The sequence below is a fragment of the Culex pipiens genome, chromosome 2, assembly GCF_016801865.2.
Source record: "Culex pipiens pallens isolate TS chromosome 2, TS_CPP_V2, whole genome shotgun sequence".
NCBI classification, from domain to species: Eukaryota; Metazoa; Arthropoda; class Insecta; order Diptera; family Culicidae; genus Culex; species Culex pipiens.
The window spans coordinates 17,612,106-17,634,760 of NC_068938.1; the positions used below are offsets into that span (position 1 = coordinate 17,612,106).

General features: G+C 36.6%; 2 protein-coding genes across 5 annotated transcripts in view; both read right to left on the bottom strand.

The window, feature by feature from the left end:
- Window positions 1–5,686: 5,686 nt before the first annotated feature.
- The window catches only part of LOC120419460 (dual specificity protein phosphatase 3), a 63,373-nt gene continuing 46,404 nt past the window's right edge, over window positions 5,687–22,655 (bottom strand). For 2 of the 4 annotated variants that reach the window (XM_052707383.1, XM_052707382.1), the window contains exons 2-5: window positions 7,982–8,163; window positions 7,568–7,696; window positions 7,128–7,237; window positions 5,687–7,067 (exon numbers count right to left, since the gene is read on the bottom strand). In XM_052707383.1, coding sequence (XP_052563343.1) covers window positions 6,865–7,067; window positions 7,128–7,237; window positions 7,568–7,696; window positions 7,982–8,133 — 594 coding nt within the window. In that variant the 5' untranslated portion in view covers window positions 8,134–8,163 and the 3' untranslated portion in view covers window positions 5,687–6,864. Of the gene's footprint in view, window positions 7,068–7,127; window positions 7,238–7,567; window positions 7,697–7,981; window positions 8,164–19,970; window positions 20,128–22,655 lie in introns of those variants that run through there. The other 2 variants (XM_052707381.1, XM_039582142.2) reach the window with 2 other exon arrangements.
- On the bottom strand, window positions 14,664–16,252 carry LOC120419458 (leucine-rich repeats and immunoglobulin-like domains protein 2). Its single transcript, XM_039582140.2, has 2 exons — window positions 16,101–16,252; window positions 14,664–16,041 (listed from the first exon to the last, which is right to left on the bottom strand). The coding sequence occupies exons 1-2, from the start codon at window positions 16,112–16,114 to the stop codon at window positions 14,796–14,798; spliced, it is 1,260 nt and encodes a 419-aa protein (XP_039438074.1). The 5' UTR covers window positions 16,115–16,252; the 3' UTR covers window positions 14,664–14,795.

Consider the following 22,655-nt stretch of genomic DNA (forward strand, 5'->3'; position numbering starts at 1 on the left):
TCCAAGTTTAGCTCGCTAGCTTCTGAACAAAACTATTGAAAATTTAATAATGCTTTTGCAATCCATTAAGATATCAATTTAATTATGACAATAACTGCAATGTAAACACATGATGGAATTTTTATATCTGGGAATGTCAGGCTTTAATTTAAAAAAAATGTGAAATTGCCTCCAAATAATATTAATTTACACCTTTTAATTTGTAATTTCATTTATTTTACATAATTTGAGGTATAATTAAATAAAAAAGAAGAAATGTTCAACCAATAAAATTGTCAACCTTCCAAGATTTAACTTTGGTTATGTGTGCACTTTGCTTATTTTATGAACTTTTTGTTATTTTTATGATTGAACTTACGATATTCTTTAGATAAATGTTTGTTAACCTCTTTTCCAGTAGTATTCTAGTAGATAAGACGTTATATAACACCATCAAACCACAAACTTTTTTTTTTAGTTTGAGGTGTGTGGTGTTCTCTGTTTTCAAAAAAGTTGCTTCTAAATTTTTTTTATGTTTTACCTCTTCCTTACTCAATACCGCTTGTATTCCTCACAAATTGCGAAAAATATTTGCAACCGCCTTAGTATTTTCAATATTTTTTTCAAATAAAAATCATTCCAACTCTTTGTACTAAAACGTTTTTTTTTAAATTTGGTTATGTTGCATTGAATGTTAAATCTTTAAAGATTTCAAGATTTATTTCGTTTAGGTCACTTTGGTCATTTTTGTCATTTTATCTATTTTGGTCGGATTTGTCATTTTGGTAATTTTGGTATTTTGGTAATTGCTTATTATCTTATTATCTTTACAATTACAATTACAATTCGGTTTTATTGGTGAATAATCAAGATACAATGAGTTATTTTGAAGTGCATAACAGAGTTTTGGAGTTCCTTACAGCTGTGTGTTTTAGCATAATCCATTTAGGAACAATTAATTCTTTAACTAAGGCACTAGCAAGAGTAAGAAAAAACTATAAAAAAAACTTACAGAAATTGCAAAGGAAAGGGGATAGAGGAAGAGAAAGCTTAATACTAGATCACAGAAAATTTATCCTTTGTAGATGTGTTTGATCATCAGTTCCCCAAGGGCCAGGAATTGTTCTGCCTTGTTCCGGCAGCTCCGAAACCGCGTCATCATCTCCCCCGCGAGAGCAAAGAACTCCGGCAGGGTGAAGAGATCTTCCCCGGTGACTTCTTGCTGGGCCGTACTGCCGCTACCGGCAGCGACAACGCTGGCGAACGAACGCCCCCAACCAGGAGGGAACGCTGAGTTTTCCGCTGGAACCGTACGCTGTCCAACTGCAAGAACGGCTGCGCTCGTACTTCGCTGAGGAGAGTGGGACGCTGCTGCTTTCTTCTTCCTCTTTTCCTGCTCCTCGAGGTAAGACTTGCGCGCGACGCATCCGCGATAATTGCCGGTATGGTTGCCGTCACAGTTCGCGCACTTTACGCGCGGCTTGGTTTGTTCTGCGTTTTCCCCCAAGTCCGCCTTTCGTGGCAGTGCGCACGCCTCCGAGAGGTGTGACTCACCGCACTTCACGCAGCGAGGCCGGAGGTTGCAGTTCCGCGAGCCGTGGCCGAATTTCTGGCAACGGTGGCATTGCGCTACGTCCGTCGGGTTCTTGGTGTAAAACCACCAGTTTACCCAAAAACCGTCCAACGTTTTAGTCCGCCGCAGGTCTTGGATCTTGACGGTGCCGCGGTCGAAGTACAACAAGTACAGTGTGTGTGTACCTGTTACCGTTGTCTTGCGCGAGAGCACTTTAATCTCCCGCGGTTTTATTCCGGCGTCCGAAAGGTGACCCTTCAGGTCGGAGATCGAACGGTCTTGATAACCCTGCAAGACAACCTTAACAGGGGGCTTCTCGGGGTTGAATGTGTAGAAGTTGAAGTTGCTACGCTTCAATTCTTCAAACACCAGGTCGAAATTCTTTTTGGTCAGTGTGATCACTTGCACTGCCGACTTACCGATTTTCAGACAATATCCGAGGCCTTCCAGCAACTCGTCAACATCGTCCGCTAACGTGTCCAAAACAAAAATTGGAGGTGGTCTACGTTCCGCTGGAGAGTTGTTCTTTTTTGACGTCGGCACTTTTTTCCGTGCACGACCATCATCGTCGTCGTCGTCGTCGGTAGTGCTGCTACCGTCAGAGTTGTTATTTTCTTCGTCGTCGCTCAGCATCTGGAACTCGTTCCTGATGGGGATGTTGGCGGATGTTGATGTGCCACTGGTCGTGGCACCGGAAGTACCGGAACGGGTTCGCACTGGTGATCTTGGGACATATCCAGGATGTAGTAACTTTTTGTCGATGCCTTCAGCGCTGACGCTCCCCTGCGCGATGGCGGCCGACACGGCGTTGGTTTGTTTACCTTTTTGCACACGGCCGGTAGACGAACTTCGCAGGTTTTTCGAGGCCGCACTCGAACTGCCACGGCCACGGCCGGCCTTTGGCATGCTGGAGAAGCAAACTCGCGGGTAACCACAATCAATTACGGCAAAAAATATCGAAAAAACGATGGAGCACTGAGCACTAGCTGCATGCTCTCGTGCGTACACGGAGGGAGCTGAATGATCTTATTATCTTATTTTGGTCATTTAGGCCATTTTGTCATTTTTGACCATTTTGGTTACCCTGTTATTTTTTATCATTCAGGTTATTTCGTTTATTACAAAAATAAGAGAAATAAAATTATACATAATTTAAAAATGCTTTTCACTTTAAAAAATCTTCTGAGTTTATGCAAAATTCACTGAATTCCTTTTTTAAATTTGATTAAGACTTATTTTCTGCAAACAATTGTATGTGAGAAAAATTAAATTGTAAATTGTTTGTATAACGTTCAATAAATTATGGTAATTTTGGTAATTTTGGAAATTTTATTAATTTTGGTAATTTTGATAATTTTGGCAATTTTGGTAATTTTGGTAATTTTTGTAAGTTTGGTAATTGTGGTATTTTCGTAAGTTTGGTAATTGTGGTATTTTTGGTAATTTTGGTTATTTCGTTTATTTTTGTAGGTTTTATTATTTGTAATAATTTTGGTTTATTTTTGTTATTTTGATAATTTTGACGCTATCAATTATCGTAGTTTTGGCAATTTTGTATGATTTATTATTTTGATTTTGTTTTTTAAAATTAGGGCATAATTTTCGAAATTTATTGAACGTTGTAACAAACAATTTCCAATTTAATTTTCTCACATACAATTGTTTGCAGAAAATATAAGTCTTAATCAAGTTTAAAAAAGGAATTCAATAAATTTTGCATAAACTCAGAACATTTTTAAAGTGAAAAGCATTTTTAAATTATGTGTAATTTTATTTCTCTTGCAATTAATGGGGCTTATGGATAGAATGACTAACATTCCGATAAATATTTTCAATTCTCTATCACATCACAGAAAGTGTTGACTGTCACAATTTGAATAAGTCAATCTGTAGAGAAAATTTGTGTAGGATGAAAAGATAGTGAACAAATATTTTATTTTTGAACGTTCGGTTTTCTTAACTTGGCATATTTTATAGAGCTTCAATCACTTTTAGATAAAAGAAATATTATTTTAGCCTTGAATCAGAAAATTTTAATATTGATGTTTCTTTAATTAATAATTTTACTCTTTATTTTTCTGAGAAGTAGGGGAACAGCATCTAATTCCAGCGTGCCTCTAATGTTGGCAGGTAAGAACTTTGACATTCAATTAAAGCTAATGAAAAGCGTTTTCAACTGAAATCGAGTAATAAATAGCTCAATAAGTAGTGAGCAAGCAAGTTTATCAAAAGTTTTGCAAATTTAATTGTTTAAATAGTGAAAATCAGCAAATTGGATGGAATTAGGTGCGAGTGATTAACCTGCCAAAGATACGAGAATTTCCCCTATCTTCTATTTAACTTATTGCACTGAAAAAACCTAATTCTCGAAATCGTGAATTAAATTCACGAATGCAAGAACCACGAAGGAATATATTCACGTTTATGGTGCAATTCACGTTTATGGTGCAAATTTTGCACCATAAACGTGAATATATTCCTTCGTGGTTCTTGCATTCGTGAATTTAATTCACGATTTCGAGAATTGGGTTTTTTCTGTGTGGTACAATTTTTCATCTTTTTTTTGTATTCTAATTAACAAGTTTGAAATTTGAGGAAATTTACTTCGAAAATTGTTTGGATGAAATTCGAATCTTTTTTGTCAACGAACTTAAATTCTTTAATTTCTCGTTAATCAAAATACTAAATTGCGTTTTATTGCGTTCCACAAAACTCAATCAACCTCCGATGAACCGGAGTCATAACTTTTCCCAGTCAGTGGAAAAACCTAGCCGATTGCCTGCCAACCAAGCCAAACCACACACACCACGATCGATGGAAAACGTTTTTACAACCACGTTTATCACTCCAAAAAGCTGCGACGTAGTAAAATTCAGAGTTGTTGTGGAAGTGTCGATGATTTGTTTTTTTTTTTTCAATATTCTTATTTTGGTTAGGATACTTACCAAACCAAGACACTTCTTTTTCTTTCAAAATTCTTTAACTTTAAGTTTTTAACTTATTTCCATGAAAAATAATTTCCAAATCAGACACATTTCCTCTTTGCGAGGAAAACTTTCCCAGCATATTGCGCGCGTGTTGAAAGCCGAACATTCTGGCAACATATCACAATCACCGTCGTCATCATCGTCATCACCATCATCATTATCGGCGTCTCGTCATGACTGAAGGATGAATTGTTTGGCGGCTTTCATTGCCCGATAAACTGCGTAGGAGCCAACGGTACCGTAAGCCAGGGAGAATTTGAGCATTTTCGAGTCTTAGTCTCAGTCTCAGTTTCATTATTACCACATTTTTGTCTCATTCTTGAATCAGTCTTGTCTCAGTCTTGTCTCAGTCTTGTCTCAGTTTTGTCTCAGTCTTGTCTCAGTCTTGTCTCAGTCTTGTCTCAGTCTTGTCTCAGTCTTGTCTCAGTCTTGTCTCAGTCTTGTCTCAGTCTTGTCTCAGTCTTGTCTCAGTCTTGTCTCAGTCTTGTCTCAGTCTTGTCTCAGTTTTGTCTCAGTCTTGTCTCATTCTTGTTTCATTCTTGTCTCAGTCTTGTCTCAGTCTTGTCTCAGTCTTGTCTCAGTCTTGTCTCAGTCTTGTCTCAGTCTTGTCTCAGTCTTGTCTCAGTCTTGTCTCAGTCTTGTCTCAGTCATGTTTCAGTCTTGTCTCAGTCTTGTCTTCAAAGAATCCTTTTAACAAGTTTTTTTTGTTCTTGCTTCAATCTTGTCTCACTTTGTCTCAGTTTGTCGTGTAATCGCTTTTAGTACTAATTTTTTATCAAAATTTTTGTTTTAATGATTTTCACTCCATTCAACGGTTCCACTCAATACCTCCCTTTGTCTGCTTTTCCCGAGCCAATCGACACGCATCGATGGTCTTAGTGCTTCGCTTTTCGCGGATGTTTGCAGCAACAATGAAACAGGGCTTTCTTTCAACGTTCTCGTGAGAAAGCTTGTGGGTTTTTGCTTTTCTTGTTCGGTGTATGTATGTGTGAGTGTTTATTTTTTGCTTCTTTTTTTCAATGTTTTGTTCAGGCTATTGTTAATCGTTTAAGTTATAGTTTTTTTTTCATTTTCTTTGCATTCGATCTAGTAAAATTCATTATGATTTATTTCCAATAAATGTTTCTTATTTTTGTTGCCTTACCGCTTTCTAGTGTTTATTGTGTGTGTTTATGTGTGTTTGTGTATGTGTCGTTTGTTGTTAAATCTCTCACTTTTGCTTCAAATAGTATAGTATAATTTATATATAATGTAATATATATGTTGGTGTGCTACGACGCTCGAATTTGTCCTCTCTTCACTAAACATTGCTACACTGGTGTGGTTTCAAACCGAGATAACAGCAAAACTTGAAACTTTGGTTCGTCCTCAGACTTCAGCACTTTTTGTTTACTTGTTTTTAAAAATATATACTTTTGTGAATACCTTCTGCTGTTGACTAAACTCTGTGCTTTCTACCGTTTTATTGTAACTATGATTTTTTGATCGGGTTAGATTTCCTGGAAATTGTTCGGATCTTCTCGAAGGAAGAGTTGATAGTTGTACCAAAATATGTGTTCATTCTCTCTATAATCGTAACTGTCGTAATGTTGTGCACGAAATGGTGAATCTGGTGCAAGGTTATGGGGGGGTTGGTGCGTACTATAAATTATAGCATTCGACGTAACAACTCAGACATGTGTGACTGTCTGAAATCGATAAAATACTACCATCTGCGGCTTGGGGGGAGGTAACCTTTCATCGGGGCTTATTATTCGCCAAACAGTCTGAAAGTCTGTCAATTGAATGGATTCAGCTCCGATGAAAAATTGCCACCCTTTCAGAGTGACTGTCTGCCTTTTTGTTCATGTGATGTGTGCCCGTTATGTTTCGTTTCTTGCGATAAATTTCTATTCATTGCCATGTGATGAGTTTTGTGTCCCCTTTCCTTCAAAAGGACGTTGTGTTGTATTCCGATAAAGTAAAATAAATCACGTTAACAATATGTATAAATATATAGAGGGGTAGTGAATCTGATTCCTTTGTTTTCCTTCAGCTGAGATCGTTACACTTTATCTCTTCACTAGTAACATTCTCTACTAACAATCTCTTTCCCTTAATCTAGAGCCTCGAGCCTTTGACCTTGTATCTCAGCAACGAATCACCGCGTATTTTTACGTGAGTTTTTGATTAAATGTTTAAAAATGTTACGTGACCATGTCAGGGAAAAAAACAGAAAACCCCTTTTTCACAGGTTAGGGAAGGAAGGTTAGGGGGAAAATGGGACGAACGAATTCAGTTGGTCACCGAGCGCTATTTCCTCCGGAAGCGTTGGCCACACTCGAGTCAATAGTACATCCGGTCGCGCCGCAGCTCGTTGTCCAGGTCGGCCAGCTGCTGCAGGAAGCCCTCGTTGGGCCGGATGTCGCGGTGCATCCGGACGGTCCGGATTGCCTCCGCGGCGGACATCTTGCGGGCGATCATCAGGTAGGCCAGGACGCACGTCGCCGACCGCGACATGCCCATCATGCAGTGGACGAGGACTTTGCCTAGGGGAAAGACGATCGACCATTAGAAAATGTTGTCACGGCTTTGTGACTTGAACTCACCCCCGCTGTTGATGCCGTTCTCGATGAACTTGGACGCGATGTAAAAGTACCGGCTGATGTCCGTCGTCGGCTGGTCCACCATCGGGAAGCCCATGTACCTGAAAGTGCAACTGAAATTTCTCAACCGGTGGCGGCCCGAACTCGTCCTGCACGCGTCCTGACGTGGGATCACTTTTAAAGTCACAGGTTCAATCAGGTTTCACCACGCGTAGTCCCACGTCAGGTCACTGGCCAAGTCAATTCTCGAAAAGAAACTTAAAAATTGAACAAGTGCAAGTGCGTGTAATTTCTGCGTGCATCGAGTGCTCCATGGTTGCCTAATTTGGGGGGTCAAAATTTTGGTGTGGTGTTCAAGCTGGAAGCTTCTCCAAACAAAACGGAAACAAAAGCTCAAACTACCAACTTTTCAACATGGTACGCTGAGACATTGATTGACCTACCTAACCCCGGACATGTCCCGGTAGAAGCTGTGACCGGTGTCCACCTGGCCGAACCGCGTGCCCTCGGCCGTGTTGAGCACGTGTGTAACGCCAATCAGCCGCAAATACTGCTTGTTTCGCGCCGAGGCCCTGCGGAGGAGGAGAAATTAGTTTAATTGTTGGAACACGAACAGCCCCCCGATAAAATCGAACAAATTATGCCGTTTGACCTGTCGCGGGGGAAATCAACGGGTGTCAGGTCAAGCAATCAGTGAACTCGTGTTTGGAAGGTGGAAATTATCATCACGCAAGTTTGTATCGATCACCGCGGCGGTGTGACAACCTGGCGTGAAACACGTCCCCCCAACAATGGAACAATCAAATTTGATTGATTTTTCTATTTCTACCTTACTTTGTATCAAACTAAATACTCACGCATCCCCAATGTACAGCCGCGGGTACACCTCGTCACAGTCGACGTCGTACAGGGCACATTCGGAGCGGCGCAGGCCGAGCAGCGGCCGGCACGGCGTCACCGAGTAGTGCAGGATCCGCTGCAGCTGCCGACCTGTGGTCTGGTCGGACATTTTGTCGTTATTCCGGTAGGTGGTCAGATACTGGAAGGAAGGAGTAAAACAAGAAAATGCTAAATGAGTTGACTAAAGTTTATCATGTGGCTGTGACAAAAAAAATCTATTTGGTAACAATGACTAAATATAATAAAGTTTCACTGAATTTGTAATTATTTAAAATTTAAAAAAAAAATCTATGCACCTTATCTCGATAATTGATGTTGGTCTTTAAAATGAGTTTAAAACCAGAACATTTTTTACAATTTCCACAAAAAGTTAAAATTTTGTGTTTGAAGGTACCAAAACATTTGATGAAAATCGGGGCTCTGGCCTGGTTCCTCGCATCAAAAGCTTCACTAAGTTCACTAATCTGGAAGAGTTCGAGTGCTGATAATTTTTGAGTGGAATGGCCCTTTAGGGTAGAATCAAAATCAGCATCATTTTTTTGAATTCTTACTTGGGTTTAAAACAAGTTTTCAAAATTTGTGAGCGATTCGATGAGCCCTCGATTGGCACAAAGTTATTGATTTTAGTAAAGGAGTTTGTATGGCATTTTTTATGATATTTAATAACGAACACGATATGGTTAAAACAGAGAATATGCTCTTAAATTTTAACGTTAAGAAAGTATTGTGCTTTCTTTCATAACTGGTCTAAAGTGTGAAAATCACATTTTAGAACAGTTTTTAGTACCCTGGATCTGTTGACATTAGCAAGATAGCACCATTCTTTCGTTGGAAAAGTTGCAGAGTTTATTCTTGAGTATCAACCCTTTTGTGTTAAGGAGGTATTAGACAAGGACAACACTTTTTAGTGGTTGGCAGTTGACCAAACTTGCATACTTGTTTGCGGCAAACTAGCAAACAAAGCATAATGAATGCAGGCTGAATTTTCTGCAAACAAATGCAGTCAAACTGACAAACTGTCAAAAAGTACGTTTGTTTGTTTGTCATAGTCCGATACCTCCTTTATTTAACGGTGCACATCAACCAGGGCTTTTGCAGCGAGATTTTCGTTACACATTTTTTTAGCATTTTGAAGAATACAAGAACCATTGATTTCATTTCGTTTTCATCCCCTAGAATACTGCATACAAAATTATTTACATCACAACTTGTCTATTTTTACAATCGGATTGTTGCAGGATTGGGTCGGTCACAATTTTGGATTAAGACGACAACAATTTCCTTGGTTGCTGTACACCACGTTTAGGCAGAAAAATGTTTGAACTTTTTTCACTAAAACTGTGATAACTTTAAATAACGCGATAACCAATATTTGTTGACTACCAAATGATGCGTAGTTCAATCACACAATTTTTAGTGAGAAATAGTTTTAAAATCGCTTTCGTTTCCCGTTACTCAACTGTCAAAAATTAAGAGACATGAGCAAAAACACAAGTCAATCGTGTACTTTAATAGTATTTTTTCGGAAATTTAATGAACTTTCTTGAAATAAAATACAATCAAGAGCACACGAATGAATATATAGAGTTAAGGGGTTACATACATGTAAATCGACAAAAACGTCAGAGGTTTGTGTGAATACACACTTAATTTTATTTTAAATCTGTTTTCAGGGTATTAAAATATACATTTTTATCTATTATCAAAACAAATTTGAAGACATTTGGTTGTATCATTGCCGAGATATAGCTATTTGAAGTTGGAAGTTTCAAAAAACGGGTGCCACGATATCTCAACACTGCCTTGACCAAATCGGCTCAAAATTTCGGTGAAGACTCGTTAAACCAGTCCTGTGTGCATGACGAAGGCCGATTTTCAATAAACTTATTTTAAAAAAGGATAAAAATATTTTTTTCTGTATTTCATATAAAAAATCGTCAGTTTTTGATTTTTGTATTTTTTTAAAAAGTAAAATTTCAAAATCGGGCTTCGTCATGCACACGAGATATGTCTTGGGAGTCTTTACCCCAAATTTCAGCCAATTTGGTTCATCCCATCTCGAGATATCGTGGCACCCGTAAATCAACTCGGTGTTTCGAGAAAAACACTCAGAAAGTTTGACAGTCCGCTTTGCGCACGGCAAAATGTTGAGCCTAAAATCGTCTCTAACTCAGTTTAATCATGGAATATCTTCATGAATGTTTCAGAAGTGATTGAAAATCATCTTTTTAATGGTTTCAATAAATTTTCTGTAATATGAAATTTTGTGATTTTCTACATGTATGTAACCCCTTAAAACGTTGAAAAATTGGCAAAAAAAAACAGAACATATTTTTCGTATGTTTCTGATATCTCGTGAACAATACATGCAAACTCCTAATGTTTATGAATACAATTTTTTCACCACTTTGTAGAACATTGATTCACCCTAGAAAATAACCCCGCAATGTTACAACAATATAATATAATGGTTAAGGCTGGTACAAATTTTATTTAAAGGTTTTGTCTCCCCCCCCTTCAAAATTGGTCCGAAAAATCAGGGAGCAGAAAAAATATTTTTTCAAAAAACTTCAAAATTTCAATGGCAACAAATGTGCAATCAGCTGAAATCAATTTAAAATGTATTCCCCTGCGTTCAAAATCATTTTAAGCGTTGTTGATTTAAAAATCGTTAGAATTTTTGAAAGATTTCGATGTTCTTTATCGGGAAATGTTTTTTTTTTTAATTTTTGTTTTCTTGAAATCTTACATTTATTGAAAAATAATGATGCAGAACAAGTGAACCAATGCAACATGTATTTTAAAACACTTTTTCCATGCAAAAATTGAAACTATGGCTTGTTTTATCAATATTTATATTTTTGCCGTCTTATTGAATTTTTTAATTTTTTATATGTAGGACAAAGCCCCGCATCTTTTAATCTATTCAGAAGTATGGACCAATTTTTTTTCAAATAGTGGTTTTTGTAAATAATTGAAATGCCGTAGTTAAATTTGTTTGACCTCTTTTTTAAGTATAATGAAATTTGCTATCGATAAGTACTTTAATTTTTTTTTTTGATTGAGTGCACCGTTTTCATTTTATAGCCATTCAAAGTTGAATTTTGCCCTTTAAATTCAGTTTTTTTTTTAATTATTTTTTTAAATAGTGTCCATGATTGTCCTTTCCTGAAAATATTTGTTTTTGAAAAGATCGGAAAATTTCACGAATGTTTCATTTTTTAACATTAGTAATCGGAATTAGTTGCAGAGATATTATTGTGACTGAATTTATGGAGAATACACCTATATCCATCCTACTAAGCGGTCGTGTCTGTATGATATTGGATAATATGGAGTGTTTTTAATTAGTAGAGCAGCATTTTTGTGCATATTTCTGTTTATTTTGACTTTTACTAAAATTTATTCCAATTCCTTTTACAAGCATTGTACAAAAATATTTCCCAAATCTAATATGGTCTAACAAGGCTGCATTGGAGCCCACGCAATTTCTATTATCGGCTGAGTTCTTATTGAATGTCCAAGTAGCAAAAAAACAGGAGTTTTACAAAAGCTTTTCAAGAGATCAAGAGATCATAAAAAAAATCGGGCCGTGGCAAAATAAAACTCTCTTTAAACCTTTTCCAAAAGCTTCGAAGGATACTGATAGAGAGTTTTATCCTACTGCGGTTCAAATTTCTTTGCTGTAGTTATCTTCCCAAGTAGCAAGTGAAATGCCTTATATTCTTATATATTTTTATAATAGTTTTGAAAAATGCTACAAAGTTTTACTATGACTTTTATTAGAACCTACTGGTTTCACTGACACAACACTTAATAATAGGTTTAAGATTTCTTCAAGATAATGTTAAGGATTCATTGTAGAGTTTTAATTCGGTTTTATTCGCAACACTTTAAGCTATCTTGAAGAGATTATTGTGTTGCTTATTAACTTTAACGAAGCCTGCTTTAAATCGGTTCCGTCTTCAAATAGCATTTATACATTCCTGTTAGATTTAAACTGTCACTTTGACTCATCGACGTGCAAAACTCACCATCTTTTTTGCCGTGGCGGACGTGGACAAGTTTGAGGAGAAACTGAGGCAGGTTTTGGCGCATTTGGGAATTAAGGATGGGGATTCGGTGCAGGTTAAACGGAGCGGGGACATTAGTGGGAAGATTCTGTTTACGCTGGTGGCCACGGGAGTGATAATTTAGCTGTTGAGTTGAATGAGGGGTATCCGGAAACGATCAGTGTGATAAGCTTCAAGCAGATGAAGCGAGCCAAGCTTACGCGGTGGATCCAGTGAATGGAGGTCAGGGTGTTATCTTCAAAAACGTCGCTGGTCTTCAGGAGGCGAAGCAAGATATGATGTAATTTGTCGATTATTTGGAGGCACCGGATCGGCTAAGGGCAAAGTTTCCAAAATGTGCTCTACTGCTGGGTTCCCCTGGGAGTGGGAAGACACTGTTGGTGAAAGCGGTGGCCACCGAGGTGCAGGTTCCATTCCTCAGCTTTAACGGATCGGAGTGTATCGAAATGAACGTCGGAATAAACCCTGAACCAGTTGGTAGTCGAAATGGACGGAATGGCGTCTAATGAGGGCGTCCTCATGCTTGGTTGACATTTCTTAGTGAAAAACTTTTGAGTTTTAACAAATACTGATATAAATGTTCATGGTATACGAAAAGCAATCAGTAAAACTTTAACACCTTAAATTTCTCTGGAATAAAACCCATCAGTTTTATTTTAAGTATTGCTACGCATAATCATTGACAGTTGCGCTCGAAGATTAATTTGTGCTCTTTGCAAGTGTTCCCTATTTTTTCTGAAATTAATTGTTTAAATCTATTAACATTACTATTTGTTATATTCTGTCTAATGTGCTGGTGAGATAAAGGTACAAGTACACACAATTTGGTAAATGTTTGCGGTGATTACAATGTGAAAGTGATGATTTGGACAGCGTTCATCAACCTACATGAAAAAAGTTGTGTTTGTTATTCATCAAGTGACCAGATGTGTTTTTAATTTTGGATGAGTTATTCGAATAAATAAATACCGTTGAAATGCAAGCCTGTGTTTTATTTATGCAGTTATTTTGAAATTCAAGTTGTCCACCACCGATGGCGATCTTTTTGCAGCTGAGAAAACACGCATGCGCTACGTCCCCGCCTTGTGCGATTTGATCTTGATGAAAGCCATGATAAATTTTGTTGGATCTGATTAAAGCCGTTGTAAAACTTTCATAAATCTTGTAAGTCTTGGCAAGTTTTGAGCCACTCCTGTTCAAGAAGGAATGGATTTAATGTAGATTTAATCAAGAACATTTATATTTCATGAACTTCGCCATGTTGCTGCAAGGTGCGAGCAGCCGAAAAGCGTAGCCATATTGAATTTAGGAGCAACAATATGCAAAAACATTGTTTTTTTGAAAAAAATCTTGACTTTTTATAGTGAATCGAAAGTGCGCATATTAGTTTTTCGAGCTATCTGTGAAAATTGTTCGATGAAATTATGTTGGCATAACTATCACGGTTCATTTTATGTTGAAACTCAACTCATTTGTGTTATTAATACAAATATTAATAATTTGAAGTCAAATAATTTTTATCTGCTATCAGCATTTGCATGTAGGAATAATTGCTTTCAATCAAGTAAATAAGAAAACTACTCAGTCTATCACGAAGGCTTTTTGGTTTGCTACAAATACCGAAACATAAATGCTTTTTGTTTTGTTGAAGGATTCAAGAATGCGCACAGACTACAAGAAAACCTTAATCCAAACCAAACAGTTTTACTCTTGTTTTGAAGAGATCAATAAAGTTTTAATAAAACACACAATAAAATTTGTACGTCTCATGATGCTCCTCAATAATACTCTGGACAACCTCCTAAAATAGTCCATTTTGGTTTTAATGTTGATTTAACTCGCTTTTAACTCAGCATGTAGGACTAAATGGCATTTCGTTGAAATTTACTTGGGAACTCTACAGAATCTCTTTGAAACTATTACAAAACTAAAATTGTTACTTGGGTTGATCAATAACTTTTTCATTCTTCTTGAGTTTAAGGGCAAAGTTTAGTCGAAGGATAAATTTTTATTTGCCTAAGTGATTCGTGAAAGGTTCTAAACAGATTTTGTAATATCATACTAACTTTTTGAGAAAATATAAGTGGAGTTTCTCTATCAAAACTCGAGTTTATCAGAACTAGAATAAAGGTAATCAGTTTTCGTAAAATCTCAAAAAAAAAACAAGACTATTCTCATGTTTTCAAAGTATAAAAAAATTGTGTGATTTTTTCCCAGGATTTTCCGGTAAATTATGATGATGAGTTTCATTTTTAATAAACAAAATTCTGGGAAGTAAAATTAAGCGATAAAAACTAAAGCAAAACTAGTTTTGTGCACCATCACTTGCGTGACAAGCACCCAGATTTAGGGTAGGACCTCATTTACCGTCCACGGTTCGTGGGCAACGCAAGCCCCAAATTATTCCACTCGTTGTACGGGTTCCTCGCATTGTTAATTATATATGAACGCGAGCCCTCCCAATTACAGTTAGTGTTCAAACAACAGCGTGGGGTGGGGTTGTTTGGTTTCATGAATGCATTAGACTAACAAGGCTTGCGGGGAGTGTGTTTGTTAGTAAACATGGTTGGAAATTTTCTAAATTATTTATTCAACAAATGAGGGTTAGTCTGCTGGAACACAATTCCTACAATTATTAATAATTTTATGTTTGTTGATTTTTCTTACAATCGATAAATTCTATAATGCTTCATATGGATCATGACTTTTTCAAGTCCTCAATCTCCGTCAAGACCTTCTTGATAGTTTCACCAACTTCATCAACTTTCTTCTGCAGCTTCAACAGGTTGGCGTTCAGCGCAAAGTTCTCGTTCTTAAGCTGCCTCACTTCCGTTTCCAGCAGTTCCCCCAGCTCAACCTTCATCTCACTTTCGCGGCAGCAAATTCCCTCAATGCGGAAGTCACACCTCCCGAACCGATCCTGCTGCTCCCCACCCTTGTACAGCAGTCCGATCTTGTTCTCCTCCAGCCACTGGCAGTCCCAGTTGTTGATGCCGACGTGCAGCTCCAGTCCCTCGCGGAAACGACCCTGCAGGTTCTCGATCTGGTGCAGGTTGTTACCACCGACATTGAGCACCTTCATCGTGGACAACTCCCAATGTAGCACGTCTAGTTGGTCCAGGTGACACGCCATGAAGGAGAGGGTTTCGAGGTTGGGAAGTTTCACTGTTGCCAGAGAGCTGATTCGAGTGAGGGGGTTGTAGCTGAGGTCTAGCTTTTGGAGGTGTTCTAATCCGTTGAAGCAACTCATTTCCAGGAATGTGATTCGGTTTTGCGAAAGGTCAATCACTTCTAAGGCGGATAGTTTGTGCATGCCGTCGGGGACTTCACCAAGTTTGTTGTTGGGAAGCTCCAGGTTGGTCAAGCTAGGAAGATTTACCGATCCCGACAGTCTTACTGAGGAGATGTTCCCTTCGGGAACTTTGATGATCTTGAGGTTGGTAATACCACTTAGTGAGGACATATCTAAGGTTTTCAACGCTACACGATGTCCGGTGATTAGATTTAATTTCCGCAGCAGATGCATGTCCTTTGGGAACTCCTCCAGCTGCATATCGTACAAGCTGATCTTCTCCAGCTGGTATTCTACGTTGGGTTCGAGTACAAATTGGTCGTAATTGGTGCTGAACAGTGTTAGCTTTTTCAACGTTGGTGGAACTAAAATCCGCGATGTATTCGTATTCGTTATGAAGAGATGATTCACTGAGTTGAAGTATTCCGTTTTCCAAAGATCTTCCGGAGCTGCTAGAATGTTGTCCAACAAGACAGAACTCGGCGTTGATCCGTCCAATTCCTTACTCGATTGTAAATCTTCCAAAGTTACATTCTCCACCACGCAAATCGGTCCTCCGTTGTCATCGCTCCAATGATCTAGCGAATAATTAGGTCCAGACAAACAGTTCCACTTGAAGGCACCGGCCGAGGTTGTCCACCAAAGTAAAACACTAAAGAAAATCTTCAAATCAATCAAAAATCCCCTCCCATTCAGCAACCTTGAACTTACAACGCAAACTTCATGGTGTGACCTGCTCGCGAAACGGTCGTCGGTTGAACTGATACTGCTGCACCACAGCTGGGCCCCGAATTGATGCGCTGCTCCCTGGTGGCCCTAGCACAACTGCACCGTAACAGATTTGCTAATAAAGAACGACACTTTCATGATGCAATGCAATCTACGACAGGGGGATAAAACGAATTGCATAGTCGGCTGGTGGTTTGTACTCGGTGCGGTTGTACGGTGAGTGGAATTTGCATGGTGACTTGGGAGTGAACATCATTTGCATAAATTGTTCTAATACATTTGAAGAACATAGATTATGAAAAGATTCTTAATAAATGACTTCAAATTTAAAAGGAAATCATGTATTCCATCCAGGGTTGCCAGATCGAAATCTGGCAGACGAAAATCTTAGAGGGAGGAAATGAACTAATTCAAAAGTTTGTAGAATTAAGATGGTCAAATAGATTTTTCAGCTTCAAAATTTGAATATTTGTTTTCATTAAAACAAATATATACTACTTTTTTCAAACTCGTTAATTTTTATCAAAATCTTGTTCAAAATTGGCATAAGATGAAAAATTTGTCATAATCTGATGAAATCTTGCATAGATAATAAACAATCTTTATTCTGGCTGACGCTTGAAAAATCTGGCATTCATAGATTTATCTCGCAAGCCTGATTCCATCTGGCATCCAATTTTCGTTCTTCAAAACCTTGAAACTTGCTTTCAGCTTTTAAAACTATTGTTGACGGTATACATAAAATAAGAAGTGGACTGCAGCGTATGCAGATTACTTCCAGAAAAAAATGCGAAATAAATGTTTTTAATTGGGAAAATAAAGAAAAATATTAAAAATTGCGCAACTCATAAACTCTGGAGTTTTTTTTTTTTGAAAAGGTCCAATAAACCAAATTTTGAGTTTTTGCTTTTTGGGTGTTTTTCAATACCCCTGACTCAAGGCGGTTTCAAAAACACCCAAAAAGCAAAAACTGGAAATTTGGTTTATTGGACCTTTTCAAAAAAAAAAACTCCAGAACTATATGATTTATTTTCAAAATATCTTCCATTTTTTTTTTGCATTCTTCAATAAATTTTGGACTGCTGTCTTCTGATATTTTTTATAATATTAAGCATAGTTAAATGAAATGTTAAACATTTGAAATTTCTTACTCACTTAGAATTCTGTTGACATGACAAATTTTGTTTGTTACTTCCTAACTCCAACTCCAATAGAAATCATGAAACATAAAAAAAGAAAGTGCTGTGTGTATGTAACTCTTTATGTTTTCTTTTTATTTATCAATCTAGCAGAATTTTAACAAAATTTTGGTTAAAAAATCTGCATACAAAATTTAAATGAAGAACGCACTTAAACTTCATATAACTTCAATATTTAAAAATTTCTTTTTGAGCTTCGTTTAAAAAACAAACCATAAAATTTATGACCAAACAGTTCAGAACATGTTTAATACACCCAGAACTGGGCATTGGCATACGAGAGAAAAAAGAGCACGATTCGGTAGTAAAATGGTACTGTGTGCGGACTGAGGGGATAAATCCCGAAATTACCGAGACTACTTTACTCATGGGTTCATCTTCAAAAAAAGTTCATCTATCAAAAAAAAAAAAGTATCGGTACCGAGACTCGAACCCAAGACCTTCGGCATATTGAACCGTGCCTTTGCCGTATGGGCCACCATGGTTTGGTGACTAAGTGGCAGTCATGTGTCCATATAAGCCACTCAATAGGATGAACTGTTCCAATGAACGAATGAATACGTGAGAGGACTATACTCTCGCAAAAAAGCACTTTCCTCACGTTTCTTTTCGTGAGGATTATCCCCTCGTTCTTTAACTTTGGGTGTACGTTGTCTGTTTGTTATATGTTGCCTTTTTGTCACTAGAAATTGATTAAATTTATGAAACTGATCCTAAAATCATTTTGTTTATATTGTTTTATAATTAAGAGGCAAATATGCCATCTTTTCATAAATTTTAAAAATTAAAGCAAAATTATCAAATCATGTTTTTTTTAAATAGCAAATAAAACAAAACAACAAAAAAGGCTAGTTTTATGTTTGACGGCTTTTTTTAAGTAATCTTAATAACTGTAGTTATTATTTTTATGAAATGAACCAATTTATAGCCACTTCTGAATGATTTTGTTTTATTAAAAAGAGTTGCAAATTTTCAATTTAAAAAAAATTATGCCCATTTTTTCAGTGATCAAAAATTGAAAGCTATTTTGGCAACGATAAGAAAATCTCATTTTTCTCGTTTATTATCTTTGCATCTACGGCAAACAAACAAACTCGCACTTTTTACAGTTTGCTACAAACGTCAGCCTGCAAACATTTTGCCTTGTTTGCGAGTTTGCGAGTTAGGCAAACTGTCAAACACGAAAAAGTGCGAGTTTGTTTGTTTGTTTGTGGTAGTGTAATGGCTCCTTTAGCAACCAAAGGCCGTATCAACAAAAATCAAAACAGAAAAATGTTGGAAATCCTCTCAGTTATTTGAAAATATTTTTTTTCAAAAATTAAAAAAAAAATCAATAAAGTTACACAAAAATATCTATTATTTGAAAACAGTAGACTTAATCAATCAAAATTTTTGACTATTACTCGAAATATGATGTCTTAAAATCAATTTGTATTTTTTGAATTTTTTTTTTCTTGTAATCACTATTTGAAAAACATTTTTTAAATCATGATTTGGTGGCTTATTCTGAAATTTTCTTAAAAGAACCTATTTAGGTTCTCTTAAACAATAATATTGTTTTTAAATATTTTTCAGTAACAGAAAAAACAATTCAAAAACAGCAAAAAATATTTTCAAAGTTTTCAAACTAATCCTGAAATTGTCCATAATGATCAAAAATAAATATATTTGGACCTTTTGAAATTTTGCAGTTATTTTTAATGGTAAATTAATCGTCAAAAATTAATCGATTTTGTGGTAAAGCAAATTTAATGTGGATTTTTGGCTTATTCCAAATTTTTTGAAAGGATGCTGTTTAAATTCTCTTAAGCGTGAATAAAACAAATTATTTTTTGGAAATCATTTGTAACCGAAAAAACAGCAAAAAATCAGCGTATAGTTTTTTGCGTAGTCATCATTCATTACAAGGCAAATGTTATACACTACTGGATTTTTTTATTTCAAACATTGAAACTGGCTTTACACATTTTTTTGTTAGGAAAATCTCGAGAACATTTCTAGAGTTTTTTTAAAGGCCCAATACACACAATTTTAGATTTTGGCTTTTATGGAATTTTTGAAACCGTCTTGAGCTAGGAGTGTTCAAAAACACCCATGTTTATTTAACGATAAAAAAATTGGTTTGTAAGTTATAAAATCATTAAAATTATTTAAATGATACATATATTGAAAAATTAATAATACTTAAATTTGAAATACAGTGAAACCTCTTTTTACGCGCTGGCGTTACGCTTTTTATTTCGTCGATTTCTCTTAAACCACTCAACATTTTTGCAATCTATTAAAAGCAAATTATAGGTTTTGTTCAAATCTTTAAGTTTAAGAGAAATTGACAAAATAAAAAGCGTAACGCCACCACGTTAAAAGAAGTTTCACTGTTATAGAAAAAGCCTCAGTTGAATGGTGCACATCGATCAGAGCTTTTGCACCCAGATTTTTGTTCCAGACATTTTAGTATCTTCAAAGCTACGGGAACTATCGACATATTTTTTAATTCATCCCCTAGAGTGCTGTCCACAATGTAATTTACAGTATATTATACAATCCCGTTGTTGCAGGATTGGGTCCGTAAGTTGGACAATTTTGGAATAATAAGACAACAACGTTCCTTCAAATATGTCATTAATAGATCTTATTGAAAACACTGTAATACCTTAATAAATGATTTGGCCATAGCAGCAGCTCTTTAGTATTTCAGTTATTAATCCAAATAAAAATGCACTTTCTTCTCACAGGGCTAACTTTGCTTCTGCAACACTTTTAATTGAAATTAACAAACGTTATGAAATTCACACTTTATATTTATTCAAACTTTCTTCCCACTTCCCCTTTTCACAAACCAACTTGTTTTATGTGAAAAGTTTCCTGCCCTTCCTGTGTTGCGTTGAGATTTTAAATCTTGGCTTATTTAATTATCCAGAAGCCACAATCTCTCCCACCCGGCTCATTAGTATTGTTTCTTCCTGTTTCTTAAGGGAGTGAACTTTACACTTTTCCGGCATTAATCTTGGTTGTCTCACTTCCCAGGAAATTTAAAATGTCACCAAAAAATTTTTTTTCAACTTTCCAACTGTTTACGCGGTGGTTCAACTGCGGCAGCTTAACGTTTCTCTCTTGAAAATTTGAACCAACACCGAAAGAACAAAACCAAATCAACTGGAAATTTCCCTTGGACCTTTCACCGAGCGCAACTAAAACTACAACCGTCGAATCGACCGGAACCAACAACACCTAGGACACGAATGAGTTCGGCTGTCAGCAGACGGCCCAGGTGAAGCCCACCCCAAACCACGAAAAAAAGGGCCACCCCCGACCACACACACTGGCACAAAAACCGGGAGCCCCCGACCGGAGGGGCTCATCAACTGTCCTCGCGGCTGCCAATACAACTACTGGGAGGGAGTGGGGACACAGCTCAACAGGGCAGTTGGAGGGAGCGAGACAGCGAAGGCTAGTTTGCATTTCAGGACTCGAGTTTTTATGTTTTGTGGTGAGGCGCGATCGAACGAAAGCGAGTTGAGTTGTGTTGGGGGAGGGCTGAAGGGCGCGAAGGGCAAGGATAAAGGACGGGTTTTTATTATATTGAACTGAGTTGTGGCGATGTCCCTTGGTTTAACTGATAGGAAATAAACATCCTCCCTCAGGGTGTCAAAAGGAACAGCATGACAGGGCTCTGACTGCGGGAAAACGGTGGGATGATTCTTGAACTAAGTTCAGTTTTTTTGTATTAGAAAAAATTTAGAAGAATTATGAAGAAAATAGGAAAAATAAAAGTTGATTATTTCTCACAACCATTTTCAAGTAACGAAATTGTAAAAATTCTGTTGAGTAAGAATTTAAGGAAATCAAAAACACTTTTCACTGAAATTTTACTAACAATCAATAGATTATGAACTATATTAATTATATGTTTAAAACTATATTCTTCGAAAGCATCCGCTAAACCTTCAGTTTTTTAATACAAATTTTCATTTGCCTTTGCTTATTCGCAATTTCATCAAATAAAACTACCTACTTTTCCAAATATCCTGAATATAATTCTCTTTAACACGCAAACTAACATTTTTAAAAGGATTAGGGGAAATATACCCATTTTAATCACTCTAAGCCGTTCGACCAATTCTCATCACTTTTGCCATTTTCCGCTATTAAATCAACATTTTCAGATGTAAAAACAATGGAGAGTTACTTGCTCACATTTATTTGAGCTATTTATAACTTTGGAACAGTCAAAAACACTTTATGAAAGCTGTAATTCATGATCAAAGTGCTGATAGGCCGATAATAGAAATAGGCTGAGAAATGGTATATTTCCCCTAATTAAGTTTTTTATATAAGTTTTAATTAGTCTGGTACAAATATTTTTAAAAGTTTTTGTCACCCCCCTCCCCACCCCTTCAAAATCGGCCTGAAAAATCGAGAAGCAAATCAGATGATATCAATTTAAAATGCATTCCCCTGTGTTAAAAATAATTTTTAGCATGTTGGGGTTTGTTCAAAAATCTTTTAAATTTTTGATTTTTTTTTTGGTTTTGCCATTTTTACATTTTTTTCAAGAATGAATGTTAAATTATTTTTGGATCATTAGTTCCCCAAGTAACATTTTTTCCAGGAGTTCTACAAGAGCTCTACAAAATAGCTACAGCATAGCAGTTTGGACCGCGGTAGGATTAAACTCTCTTCAAGTACTCTTCCAAACTCCTGAAGAAGTTTTGAAGAGAATTTTATCCTAACGCGGTCCAAACTGCTATGCTGTAGTTATCTTGAAGTACTCTTGTAGAACTCCTGGAAAAAATGTCACACACACACACACACACACACACACACACACACAATGCACAGTGGTCCAGATTGCAAAATTAAGTGGAAAATTGATTTTCCGAAAAATGGTGACGTTTTGGAGCTTTGGTGTCTTCAAAAGAATTGTTTCAAACGGAAAGGGGCAACTTCTGGTTAGGTTGAAAATTAGGGTGGTTCACGATTAGGGTGATTTTGAAAATCTAACTTTCCAGGAATAATTTTGGGAAATTTTTCGTTTTTTAAAAAGTTGTTGGGCTTACCAATTCAAGCAACTTTGTCGAAGACACCAAAATTGTATCTCGTAATCTACGCCTTCTATGAACAAATTTATAGATAGCATTTGACCCTTAAGTCCAAATTGATATGTCAAAAAAAAAAATGTTTGTTTTTTAGAGCTCTAAAAGTGTACCTAATATCACTTTTCTCTAAAACTTCATCCTGAATTTCCACGTTGAAAAAACTGATTTTTGAAGGATTGATCAGATGCTTTCTGTAAATTTGGTCATAGAAGGCGTAGATTACGAGATAAAATTTTTGT